The following is a 13,738-nucleotide window of genomic DNA, read 5'->3' on the forward strand; positions in this document are numbered from 1 at the left end:
CCTACGACGAGAATAAAGGATACACCCGAAACGACCACCTTCCCGACCATGTTATTAAGTTGTTTGTTGCCACCTCCTGTTTACATGAAGAGGGTTTCTTCTGCAAATGGGTGATCAAAACCCAGATTGAATTAAGCTCTTTTCCACCAGAAAGATGGGAAAGAGATAAATAGTGGGTTTTGAGCAGAAAGATTTGTGGTTTTTTTTCGTTTTTTTTTTTGGGGGGGTTGAGTAATAGTGGATGGAGGAGGTGATGAGGAAATGGTTTGTATGGGAAAGATTATGTAGCGATGAACTTTGCTTAAAATAGGGGCTGTTTTTTAGGATTAGATGTCCAAATTGTTTATTTTTAGTGTTTTTGACTGAGATATATGTCGAGAATTTTGGTGAGTTTAATCTTAAACATACCACAATTTATACACTAATTAAAAAATAAATAAATAAATTAAAATATATTTTTGAAAATTTTAAAATATTTAATAGACCCAGGTCCAACCGATATTGTCTTGTTTCCGCTTTTTCTTTCGGGCTTACCCTCAAGGCTTTAAAACGCGCTAGGGGAAGGTTTCCACACTCTTATAAATGGTGATTTGTTCTCCTCCCCAACCAATGTGGGACATCATAATCCACCCCCTTCGGGGCCAGTGTCCTCGCTGGCACTCTTTCCTTCCTCCAATCGATGTGGGACCGCCCCTAAATCCACCCCCCTTTGGGGCTTAGTGTCTTTACTGGCACACCACTTCGTGTCTACCCCCCTTTCAGGGAACAACGAGAAGGCTGGCACATCGTCCGGTGTCTGGCTCTGATACCATATTGTTAATACCGTAGAAAGTTTAAGAGTATTTTTATTAATTTAACCTAATTTTTACGAAAGATATATATTGTAGTCATTTTCTCCCGTGATTATCTTAGCTCAAAATTATAGTCGTTAGACTCTCACTCACTCTCGATTTTTGGCCATTAGACCTCGTGCTTGTATGGAACTTTTTGAAACATACCACGAGAATATAATTGCTCTCTCTCTCCATCTTTTATTTGTGATGAACAATTATGTATTTATAAATAAAGCACGTTACAAACTTATATTATAATGAAAAAAAAATATTATATTCAAATGAGTGACATAAAAACACTAAATTACAAGACAAGATGTATAAATATTTCGTTATACTTTATTTTGGTTCGACTATATTAATACTTACGAGTTACGAGTTACTTCACTTTCACCTTATGAATACAATAATGCTTATTTATATTGTTGTTATCTATTTTAATTATATCAAACTAAAAACTAAATCTAGAACGGTAATAGAATGGTACGACAAAATATAATATTGAATTTTTTTGGCAAACAAAATGTGAGACGACTGTATCCTTCTAAATTTCGCGTGTGCATAATCTATTATTTTTCAAAACTAATGCGTGTGTGTATATCAATGCTTTCTTCTAGTTCATGCAAATTGTGCTCGAGTTTATCCCAACTAACTTCGCGTTCTTTCAAAAACCTTATAACTAAGTTTATCACAACAACATTTGAAGAACATTGATCCTGAGGTTCGAACTTATGGTTTAAAAATTTAAATAAATGACCCGAACAATCCAACTCGATATTTATGGTTAATTAGGTTGAGTTAGGTTCAATATTTTATAAAGGTTACTTGAACCGAAAAAATATTCTAACAATTATGTTGGCTCTAAAAAATGTCTTAATCAGACTCAACTCAATCTATTAACACTCCCTCTAATGTTTGTGAACATTTTGTTTTAATTGAATTTCTCGTGACACGTTCGGCTCCATCTACTTTATTGCCTCTATTATTCACACCCAGTTGGTTGAAGGATTTAAAAGTTATGTGTATCACCCGAGTAAAGGAGGAGTATATAAATGAACCGAAAATTACATTCGAATATTATGGCTATGAAAGGCTTAAAAGAATTGAAAGTTACTATCTATACCAAAAAAATGCACCTTTGACTAAATCATAAGAATTTCATGATTAAACGTGTTTTGCTTGAGCAATTCTATGTTAAGTGACAAGAATTTTCCTAAAATGCATGTGAGTGAGAACAAAACATGTTGAAAAGACTTGTATTTATGTGTGGAGATATTCTTCACTCTTAGAACCACTCTTAGAACCACTCTTAGAACCGAGAAGTAAGTAAAAAGATCATATTACAGGAGATGTAGGAGAATGTCAAGGTCATTAGGTATATTTGATTATTAAAATATAACATAATAATTAAGTCTTCAATTCGATTATTATACTAATTATTTACGATTAAATATTTAATATGAAATTTTATCAGTATTCTCGTGCAATTTCTTTGCCTAACAATTTCATAAATACTCCTAAATTTTGTATTTTGTCTTAAAAATACCTCTAAACTTTTAAAAGTTGGTACTTTGTTTCAAAAATATCCGGTAATTTTAAACAATTTCATTACTTTTTAAAAAAATGTTCAAAAATATTTTATCGTTAATACTATGTTTAAAATTTTAAATTTAGTGTTAATACCTTTACTTATATATATATATATATTCTTACAATATCTCATAGATTATCTACGAACGTTTGAATGTTATTTCGAAAAGTTTATGAATATTTTTTTAAACATGGTAGATGTATTATTATTATTATTATTATTATTATTATTATTATTATTATTATTATTATTATTATTATTTAAATTTAAGGGTGTTTTTGAAGTTTTTTAAAAAAGTTTAAGGGTATTAATGTAATTTGAAAAAATTAAACGTAATTTTTAAATACTTTTAAATGTTAAAAGGTATTTATTAAACTATTTTGAAAAGTTTAAGGTATTTTTATTAATTTAGTTTTTTTTATTATTTTCTTTTTAGGGCTTTCTTTACCTACATTTTGTCTCTCTCCTCCCACAAATTTATTTATTTTTATTTTACTAATCAATTTTATATTTAATAGTTAGGCAACTCTACTAAATGCATATTTATTTATTAAAATAAATAAATAAATAAGAAACGATCATGAAGTGCTGAAACCAAACAATAAATACTTTTTTTTTATTAAAAGTGCTTTTCATAATCTTTTTATTTTTTAATTTGGAAGAGCATGGTAGACACACTCTTCAAATCAATTAATATAATAATCAAATATTTAATAACGTATATAACGTATAGATTCTAATTTATATTTTTAAATTCTATTTTTTTTATTGATTTACGAATAAATTCTAAAAAGAACTTTAATTTTTTTTATGTTTGAGCGAGATCGGGAGTAGAGACAAGGATGGAAAATATAATTACCGTCACCAGTCTCATTCAGTTAATATAGAAAAATCTTTTTCATTCCTCGTTTGAGTGGATATTCACCACTTTATTTAGAGGTAGACTCCTGCAACGACGCATGTTAAATAGACATTTTTACCCCGAGTTAATATATGTTGATTATTTTGCAAATTTTTATGTACCCAATACATATTTTCTTAGTTTAAGGATTAAATTAAATTTTTTTATTTAAATTTAGAAACTAAAAGAAATATATTATGAATAGAGAGATGTGAATAAAATAAAATTTTAAATATTTAGAGATAAAAAAAAAAGGAATTTTTAAATTGTTTTAATAAATTTGACATCATATCAATTACTTATTAATAACCTAGGATGGATTTTGAAATTTAATTTTTTAAATTTTAATTAAATAACGGTTATTCCTTAATCTTTTCCAAAATTAAAAAAATTTAATGTTATTATCAAGAATTGGTCTAAATAAAAAAATAAGATTAATAAATAAATAAAAATACTTTTTTTTTTTTACTTTTTTTTATTTTAAATTAATGGTAAGTTTGGTAGGTCTTTTAGAACAATAATAATAAAAATATAAATATAAAAAATGGAGAATACTTCCATACATACATACATATATATATATATATATATATATACATATATTTTGGTGTTCATGTCCGACCAACCCGAATTATCCCGCCTCAATCATAAGAAGAGTTGGGTTGAATTAAATGTTTTTTTTTTTTTTTTTTTTTTTTTTTTTTTTTTTTTTTTTTTTTTTTTNACTGAGTTGAATTTTTGAAAACCCGAAAAAATTTGATTCAATTTGGGGTTGACATTTTTTTCGTTGGTCAATCACATCAATCCGAACAATCTAAAAATGAGGTTATAACTTAACATAATCTTACCCTATTTTAACAAACAAAAAAAACAAAAATTTAATATTTATAAGAGATATTAATACATTTTAATTTGTAAATATTTGATATTTGAATTTTATAGACTTAATCAAACCTTCAGGGTGGCAAGTAGAGTTTTTTTTTAATAATTACAAAAATAATAATAAGGTAAGGCAATCCAACCCAACTCGAAAATAAATGGTTGAGAGCTCTATTCGAATTGCTCAACCCATCCAACCCGAAATTTCACGTCGGTCAAAAATATTTTTCCGACATAATAGTGTACACTCCTTTTTTATTTTATTTTATTAATACCATTTAAGAAGTAAGATAAATAATTTTATTGATCTAAACGTTTGTCAATTTAAATTATTAAATAGAAATCAACTCTCTCAATGTTTAAATATTATCTGTATACAATATTATTTAAATGTAAAAAATGACATCAAATAAATACATAGTGATTATTTTTATCAATAGTTTTCTCGACTAATTAACATAAATTGATTTTTTTTCTAAAAATATTTTTCACTAATTATAAATATTTTTTTAAAATTCATAATATTTCGGATATGATTAAAAAAAAGTATATCATTACTAAAAATTTATTCATGATTGTTCAAGTAATTTTGTGCAACTAAGAACGAGAAACAAAAGTGAAATTGAAAGTCCGAAAAATACAATTAGGATGGAGAGTCTGATTTTCATTCATTAATGTTTACAACGTTTAAATATAATACAAACTACCGACTAAATCCTAAAAATAAAAATATATATATATTATATTAACTAAATTTTGAAAATAAGAAAAAAAAATTTATTGATTACGACTCTATAAAATATATTATAATATAATGGTAATCACTTTTCAGTTAATTCTTAGGCTGTACACAGTTTTCAAGTCGAACTCTAATTTAAATTTGACATTTAAAATAAAATAACCACTTTAATCTATTATAATTAAACCACAATAACTTCGTTGGAATTTATAAAAGGCTACTTTTGTAATTTTCTATAAATATTAATTTTTTTTTTATGGTAATTAGTTTTTTTTGAGTTTCCAACGTTCATTTTAAGAGTTACTACAATTCTCAACAGAACTCAAACACCTAATTTTACTTTTTTTTTTTAATCACTTTTATATTTTCTCAAAAAGGGAAAAAACAAATATTTTACTTAAAAAGCATTTTATTTAATAAATATTTTAAAAGAGAAAAAATTTGGATGAAAAAGAACTATAGAAATCATATTTCAAATTTGAATGAAATTTCGAGAACTTATTTTAATATTTAAGTCCACTGCTACTAAATATTGTTATCTTTGGACTTTTCCTTCTAGACTTTCTATCAAAGTCTCAAAACGTGTCTACTCTAGCCCTACTCCAACAAGTGTCTCGCACGGTCCAATGACGGAAAATAAAGTGGGTCTTATTAGTATAAGTAATTTTCAATTTTTTCAAGTCTTTTACGTAACATTTTCATTTAGTTGAATCAAATTCGAATGGTGTAAGCTAGATTGGGTTTCTCGTTTTTTCGACCAAAGAAATCAAAATCCAAAATCCAAAATCTCAAATCCATTGCCATCCCAAGCCAATGAAATTTGGTTGTGAAGAAGCTTCCATGGCCAACATCCTTAAACATACCAATAAGCTACCGATGTTCATCAAAACATGGCTATCTCTGAACAGAACGGAACAGAACAAGAAGATGGTTTCCATGAATGGGTGTTGGTTTTTTCAACCTAAAAGGGGTTTGGTTTATAATAATTACTTGCTTTTTTTAAGCTTTCCTTCTCTTCTTCCACTCTGTTTAATGGATCTAAATCCGTGGTCGGGAGAGGAACAGAAAAAGGGGGAAAACTAAAAAATCTTCCCAGAATTTGTTCTGATTAGTGGAGAAAAAAAGCACTGAGGTGGAGAATTAAAAGTTGCACAAACCGACAAAAACAATTTAAAGTTGACACACTCGCTGTCTCTCTGACTTCCAGACCCGTTTCCCACTGTCTCAGACCACATATAATCCCCCCTCCCTCTCCATTTTCTTCCAATTCAAGCATTGTTCATAGTTTTCTTCGAACAATGATGCTCCCAATTCTGTTCCTGTTTTGCTGTTTCTCTGCAACAACTGGGTTTGGTTCTGAACGGCTTATAAATCCCAAGAAGCTGCCTATGTTCGTCGACGACTTGCCGGAAATCCCCACACTCTCCGGCTTCCATGGCCGCCATTCCAAGCACCTCCGCCTTGGCATGTTCCTCAAGACATGGGTCTGTTTCTTCTTCCTCTTAAGAATCTGGGTTTTCTTTGAGATGAGTGAGGGCAAATTTTGGAAAAATGGGTGTTGTTTTTTTCAACCCAAAAAGTAATTTTTCTTTTTTTTTTCCTTTGTCTGTGCAGAAATTTCACCGAGATCTTCCCCCGACTCCTGTTTTTGCTTACGGTGTTTCCAAGGACTCTGCAACAGTTCCTGGCCCTACAATCGAAGCCATCCATGGCATCTCCACGTATGTGACGTGGGAAAATCACCTCCCTGACCGGCATATTCTTCCATGGGACCCCACAATTCCGACTGCCATCCCTGCCGGGAATCGTGGCATCCCGACGGTGGTTCATCTCCATGGCGGCATCACCGAGCCTGGCAGCGATGGGCATGCAACCTCATGGTTCACTAATGGCTTCAAGCAGAAAGGACCCTCATGGACCAACAAGACATATCACTATAACAATCACCAGCACCCTGGTAATCTTTGGTACCATGATCATGCCATGGGGTTGACTAGAGTCAACCTTCTTGCTGGCCTGATTGGATCCTATATAATCCGTCACCCCCATGTCGAGGCTCCTCTCCGACTCCCTCACGGTCGTGAATTCGACCGTCCATTGGTCGTCTTTGATCGAAGCTTTCTCTACAATGGCTCCATCTTCATGAATTCCACCGGCAATAATCCCTCTATACATCCCCAGTGGCAACCTGAATACTTCGGCGATGTTATTGTCGTCAACGGTAAAGCCTGGCCACGTTTGACAGTACGACGTCGCAAGTATCGATTCCGCATCATCAATGCTAGTAACGCTAGATTCTTCAAATTTTTCTTTACCAATGGCCTTAGATTCATACATGTAGGATCGGACTCGGCCTACCTTGCAAAACCTGTAGTTTCCAAGGCGATCCTACTGGCACCATCAGAGATTGCTGACGTGGTGGTTGACTTTTCAAAGTCAATGAGTGACACAGTCATCCTAGCCAACGGTGCAGCCTACCCTTATCCATCCGGGGATCCCGCAAGTGAAGGTAACAACAAAGTGATGAAATTTTATATTTCAAGAAAGAAAGAAGTTGAAACGCAGAGAGTTCCCAGCAAACTAATAGAGTACCCGAAACCAAAACTATCCGATGCATCGCACACTCGGTACATTGCCATGTACGAATACACGAGTGACATCGACGAGCCAATCCATCTATACATAAACGGAAAAAGGTATGAAGCACCAGTGACAGAGAAGCCAAAGGTAGGGAGCACAGAGATATGGTACGTGATCAATCTGACAGAGGACAATCATCCATTACACATTCACCTCGGGCTACTGGCCGCACTCGACCAGACAGAGCTGGTTCGGCTGGAAGAGTTTAAGGATTGCATGACGAAAAAAAACGATGCAGTGAAGTGCAAAATTGAACAACATGCACGTGGAAAACGGATTAAGGTAAGCAGTCATGAGAAAGGGTGGAAGAATGTCTACAAGATGATGCCTGGATATGTGACAAAGATACTGGTGAGGTTTTCCAACATACAATCGAACGCATCATACCCGTTCGATGCAACTGCAGAGCCTGGCTATGTTTACCATTGTCACGTAAGTAGCAAGTTCATATTATTGACTAAATGTTTCTAAAGCAAGCGTAGATCATAACTAACATGCATTACTATATGATTGTTGCAGATATTGGATCATGAAGACAATGAGATGATGAGACCATTGAAGCTGGTTGACTGAGAAGGGGCTGTGGAAGAAGACCACAACCAACAAATCTCAACACAAATGAACAATTTGAACTATGTATCAAAAAGTGTACTGTTTGCTTTGTATACTGCATCCAATAAACATTACAGAGAGAAACTCACATAAAAACGAGCTCATTCTAGTGTCTTACCTTAGCAAATTTTCTCGAGCGAGCGCATAATCCTGAATGCTTGAACCTGGCAAAAAGAAATTCAGAAACGAGTTACAAACAGATATCAATAAGATCTTGAGTATTTGACCAAATATCAAAACAAAACTTATACACATACTAACCTGATTTTTCAAGCCAGAACGAGCAATCCCTTTTGTGTTTTCCAATGTCGTTCTTATCAACACTTGAAAACACTCTCTGAGATATAAATATAATGAGAAAAATGTATGATCATAAGTCTCAAAGCAAGAAATCATATCACGTGGTTTTAACCTGTATGCATCGTAAATACAGACTAAGTTTACATTTGCAACTTTTAAGCCTCTGCTATAATGATCCCCAACTTAAAGAAAGTGCCCTCTTCCGTACACAGAAAGAATACAATTTGAGCAGAAACTACAAGAATTTACTAATTTTGTATATCTACCAAGGGTTTCCAAGAAAAAAATACCCTCATCTTGCAAGTGTCTACAACAAAACTAGATAGACTCGTCCGAGGTGATAGATAAACTGATAGATATCCTCTTATGCGAGAAACAGAGCCTCCAAGTAATCATCGACGTAAGCCAAGCAAGGCCAGTGATCGGTTCGAATTCGAACTAAGGTTGAACAATCGGAAACTTCCATCTGGAAAAGAAGGTGAAACCTTGGTGGAAGAAATATCAAAATATGAAAGTGACCCATGTTTCTCTTATAGCTACTGAGGTTGCTTCCCATTTCATCTTCATTTGAAAAATATGTAAGACGTAGTGGGCCTCTATCAAGATCAGGTACTGAAGAGGTCAGTTGTGAGAAGTTCTCAGATGCCATGTCCTCCCAGATGACGTTCTTGATAATATCTCGATCCTTCACGATTTCAATGAGCTGTTCGCCTATAACGCTCACGACAAAAGGAGCCAGGTAGAGTTCAACAGCCTCAATCAAAGAAGCCACTGAGACTTCAAGTAGTTTGACTGATCTGGTTCCACTAATAGCTGCAACTCCTTTGCCTCCTTTCAGTGAAAATGTCTCTCGCCCAGTATTGGAAGATGTTCCACATGCCTCCCAAAGAGCATTGAATAAATCTGAATAATAACCAGGGATTTCATCCATGGAAATATCTGATGGGACAACAGCTTTAAGAAACAAATCTTCAAGTCCTACTGTGATACTCTGAAGAGGACCACGAATGATCTGGCCACTTCCTGCAGTAGATTCAATTGAGACATCGACGAGTCCTGGTGTGGGCTCCCTTGGTTCCAATTCAACTGCTACCAGAGCCTTAAATCTTTCATCTTTTCCATAACCATTCTGAACGGGAACAATGTCCAATGAGGAGACCCTTTTACTAGGACTGCCTTCATCCCCTGTAGACTCTCCCAAAATAAAAGGTATATGACGAGATGGAATAGAACCAAAAGGTGCAGATGAAGAAAACTTGAGCACAGTTGCATACATTGCAGGATGGTTATCCGTATCATCCAAATTCTTAGCAAATGTATCACTTCCCCAAATGCGATTGAATGGCTCCGATTCAAAACTTAAGCTACAAAATATTGTAACTTTAAGCCCTGGCATATGCCTGAAGTCAGGAATGCATGAAAAATGTCTCCGTAATATATCCAAAATCTTGGAAATCTTCGAGTCCATCACACGCAACGGCTCCTGAGCTAGATTAATTGTTTCAATGTTAGAAGAGAACTCAGTCACCCTTTCTTCAACCACAGGTTCGCCGTCCCTGATACCCTCTGACAAACCAAGCTTATAATCTTCAACTCCTAGAGTTGATAGAGATAATGACCAGGATTGCTTTACAAGTAAGGGGATTTTTCGTTTTAAATGTATATAGGATGAGATGTTTCTGGACTTTTTTAGATCATGAGAAAGTCGTGGAGACTGGACATTGTACAAAGCACCAGAATGAAGAGATTGAGAAATGCCAAAGGGTTGGTCTCCAAGTTTTAGCAAGTCCCTAAGCTTCTTTCCAGGTACACAAATCAGCATACGTAAATAGATCCTGAAATAAATAAATAAATTAACTCATTAATTAAGAAGCTGGATCAAAAGAAGACAATAGAAAGAACGCGAGAAAATCTTGATTTAATGTACCTTGCATTATCACGAACTTCCAAGTCGGGAAAATAGAGGCAAGTAAACGCAAGAAGACGAGACATTTTAAGGAACAATCGAGAACTTTGGTGGTGCATCAACAACGTCCTGCAAATGCCAAGTACCTTACTTCCAAGAGACCAAGACTTCAGCCCCGTATCCGGTCCATGTTTCTCAACAAGAAACAGCATGAACTTAGCAAAGAGTCCAAGCAATCCACGGGGAGGTATCGTATCATTTTCGGCCATTCTATTGAATACTGAGAAGCAAGACACCAGTTTGTAGTTTATTGCAACTTTTGGAAGCAAATGCTCGTCAAATTTCTGGAGCAGGCTCTCTGCTAACCATCTGTGCTTTTGACACCTTAACAACCGGTCAGTGAAAGCAACGATAACGGGAACCAATCTCTGATTTTCCAATATTAACTCCANAAGAAACAGCATGAACTTAGCAAAGAGTCCAAGCAATCCACTGGGAGGTATCGTATCATTTTCGGCCATTCTATTGAATACTGAGAAGCAAGACACCAGTTTGTAGTTTATTGCAACTTTTGGAAGCAAATGCTCGTCAAATTTCTGGAGCAGGCTCTCTGCTAACCATCTGTGCTTTTGACACCTTAACAACCGGTCAGTGAAAGCAACGATAACGGGAACCAATCTCTGATTTTCCAATATTAACTCCACAAGCATCTCCTGGAAGGTAAATATTGTAAACATCAAAATACAGTTGATTCTCTTTTTTTTGTTGACCCCTATTCCCCATTCTAACAAATATGTTAAGCAGAAAGAGAGAGGCCTTCAGTGGTTTGTCACGAACAAACGGGCTTCTCGTGGCTAAGGCTTAATTTCCTCCTCCAAATCCTCCAGAGGGCAGGTTTCACACATATTTTAACCTTCTAGCCCATTGGAGGAAACCAGAAGCAATTTCTCAAACCAAAACACCAGAGAGAAATATCACTAGAATTGGAAATTAATTCAGCATTCGTTACCACTAGTGAATGTTACAGGCAGACAATGTGCGGTGCTTTGGACCTGGACTCTAAAGTTTATTGGATACTGGCATACTGCTATATTAGCTCATGGTTCTAAACCCAATTTCATGCTTCTTAGCCTTATAAGCAGTATGAAACCATGAAGATTGAAAATAATGCTCTTTAGAGTAACACTTTTCATGGTTAAGACAAAATTCAACAGCAGAACAACAATCAGCAGATCAACATGGAAAAATTAACTTTATTACTTGCTAGTTTAGAAAATGGAGAACTAAACACAACAGAAATGGGAAAATAGAGCAGTGTAGAACCTGCAACATCCGGAAGATGCTGGAATCCACAAGAATTTTATCGGCGTTCGAGTCGGAGACAGAATGAGATGACACCCCTATCAAGAATTTATGGAAGGCACGAAAAGCTACAGCAGTTTCTGTGCTTCCTGAAGGTAGCCATTTGAAAGCTGATACGCATACCAGACCATCTTGAAGAAGCTTCACCACTGACTTTCCAGAATCTGAATCTTGGTCTGAAACAGTCTCAGGTTTGGACATTTGATTACGTATTGAGGTGAAGGCAAGAAGGTCGAGCTTCAAAGCTTTAAGAGCAAGCGGATCAAACACTGCCGGATAAAAGTTCAAACCCATTTCAGCAGCTGAAGTCATCTTTTTGCCTAGTGGACTATCAGTCCTGAATAAACCCAACAACCAATGGAGTGCAAGCAAACGGAAAACCAGATGTTGCTGTGTTTCTCTAGAAATCAACAAAAGACGGCGAGCAATCTCGCCTTCTTGCTCATCAAATGCGTCTAAAAAATGCAAATACATCATCAAAACAACATGGCACAGCATAGGATCAAAGGAATATATCATTCCAAAGAATTGCACCTTCAACATTGACGCCTGCAACTCCAAAGCTAAAGCTACGGGCATTATCATTGTCATAAATTCAACCATAGCAGGCGGAGTAAGAATTTGTGGCGATTCAAGCAAGAACGCTATCGCCCTCCTCAATTCTTTAGAATTCAATCCAGGAGAAACCTCCCTATTCACGCTCGAATCTGGGGCAAGAACAGATGGCGGAACATTGAAAGGAACCAAAGGAACGGACGTGCTGAGAATCGAGACGCTCGATCTTTGAGCAACAATATTACTGATGACGGTTGTGAATAGCAAAATATAGCTCTGGGATGCGTGCGTGCGCTCGCTTTGGCACAAGCTCCATAGATGTCCCACAACAAGTGACAGTAAACAAGGGTAAGCCTTCTCCAATTCCCTCAAGCACTCGGACGCAATTGCGCGGGTCTGTCTATCAATCCCATGATTTGGGCGATTAACAACGGTAAGCAGCAATTCAATCAAGCTCTCCAGCAATCGAACATCGAAATTCCTCAAGGCATCGAGGGAAATGAAAATGGATGTGGTGGAGACCATAATTTGCTCCTTGAGAGAGAAGGTAAAATGAAGGCCATCGGAGTTCGGAGATTGGACAACCACGCGAAGGGTATCAACCAAACGCTCTAATATGGATTCAGATACAGCAGAGTCAGGGGAATCGGACAAGGAAACGAACTCGTCGATGAAATGGAGGAGCTGAAGCTTGAGATTGAGAGGGAAATCCCGCTTGGGGATGGAGGAGAGAACCAAGTCGATAAGAGAAGAAGGTGTGATGGAAAATTGAGAAGTCCATCGGTGAAGACGAGGTCCACCGCTGTGGAAGTCTTCAAAGAAGGATTCCCAATCTTGTAAGGAAAGGGACTTCAATGGCGGCTTGGTATTATCGGAAGTTTGATCGGACATACTCTAATTGGCTGCAGAGTTCAATTTGGTCGATTATCAATTAGAGAAGAAGAGCGAAAGCCTCACCGGAGTAAACATAGGAACTATCCCAAAGGAGAGAAGATGAAACTGCTGCGAAATTCGACGGCGAAGGAAATCTGAGGGGAGAGGAACGGTGCCATTGTTGAAGATGTCAATCCCAAATCGGATTATGCCACTGTTTATTGGACGGACGGCGGGTTTCTACCGCCAGGCTCGCGGTGGCGATTCAGTTAAGAAATGGCGAGGGAGGATAGGAGAATCGTAGGCCTGCCAGTTTCAAGGCCGGCCCAAAGAGGAGGGATTTGGGCCACTTGAGCCCTAAGCCCAAAATAAAATTTTAAATCCCAAAATTTATACTGAATTATTTTACCCTATTTATGTACATTTTATTTTCTAAATTACATTTAATTATTATTTGTATGATAAACATTGTTTTAAAATTTTAATTTTTCACACGAATTTTTGTTAATAATTCGGATATTCTAACCCTTTTATCGCGTGTCTATAT

General features: G+C 35.5%; 2 protein-coding genes across 3 annotated transcripts; one reads left to right on the top strand and one right to left on the bottom strand.

Moving 5' to 3' along the window:
- Positions 1-6,020: 6,020 nt before the first annotated feature.
- LOC111785234 (multicopper oxidase LPR2-like) lies at positions 6,021-8,312 on the top strand. Its single transcript, XM_023665647.1, has 3 exons — positions 6,021-6,427; positions 6,558-8,015; positions 8,103-8,312. Exons 1-3 carry the CDS (start codon positions 6,242-6,244, stop codon positions 8,154-8,156), a joined length of 1,698 nt encoding a protein of 565 aa, XP_023521415.1. The 5' UTR covers positions 6,021-6,241; the 3' UTR covers positions 8,157-8,312.
- Positions 8,226-13,447, bottom strand: LOC111785232 (AP-5 complex subunit beta-1-like). Of its 2 annotated transcripts, none has more exons than XM_023665646.1 (5): positions 11,725-13,447; positions 11,038-11,114; positions 10,423-10,785; positions 8,457-10,330; positions 8,226-8,359 (listed from the first exon to the last, which is right to left on the bottom strand). In XM_023665646.1, exons 1-4 carry the CDS (start codon positions 13,207-13,209, stop codon positions 8,860-8,862), a joined length of 3,396 nt encoding a protein of 1,131 aa, XP_023521414.1. In that variant the 5' UTR covers positions 13,210-13,447; the 3' UTR covers positions 8,226-8,359; positions 8,457-8,859. The 2 variants fall into 2 exon arrangements, with proteins under 2 accessions (XP_023521414.1, XP_023521413.1); XM_023665645.1 differs by having other exon boundaries at positions 10,423-10,616; positions 10,869-11,114.
- Positions 13,448-13,738: the final 291 nt, after the last annotated feature.

The sequence above is a fragment of the Cucurbita pepo genome, unplaced genomic scaffold, assembly GCF_002806865.2.
Source record: "Cucurbita pepo subsp. pepo cultivar mu-cu-16 unplaced genomic scaffold, ASM280686v2 Cp4.1_scaffold000407, whole genome shotgun sequence".
Lineage (NCBI taxonomy): Eukaryota > Viridiplantae > Streptophyta > Magnoliopsida > Cucurbitales > Cucurbitaceae > Cucurbita > Cucurbita pepo.

Excerpts from the sequence above, each read along its gene's own strand:
- LOC111785234 (XM_023665647.1), top strand. The coding sequence starts at position 6,242 with ATGATGCTCCCAATTCTGTTCCTGTTTTGCTGTTTCTCTGCAACAACT. Across the intron at positions 6,428-6,557 it reads GCATGTTCCTCAAGACATGG|AAATTTCACCGAGATCTTCC; the intron begins GTCTGTTTCTTC and ends TTGTCTGTGCAG. Across the intron at positions 8,016-8,102 it reads GCTATGTTTACCATTGTCAC|ATATTGGATCATGAAGACAA; the intron begins GTAAGTAGCAAG and ends TGATTGTTGCAG.
- LOC111785232 (XM_023665646.1), bottom strand. The coding sequence starts at position 13,209 with ATGTCCGATCAAACTTCCGATAATACCAAGCCGCCATTGAAGTCCCTT. Across the intron at positions 11,115-11,724 it reads GCATCTTCCGGATGTTGCAG|GAGATGCTTGTGGAGTTAAT; the intron begins GTTCTACACTGC and ends TTTACCTTCCAG. Across the intron at positions 10,786-11,037 it reads TTCACTGACCGGTTGTTAAG|GTGTCAAAAGCACAGATGGT; the intron begins GTGTCAAAAGCA and ends CCGGTTGTTAAG.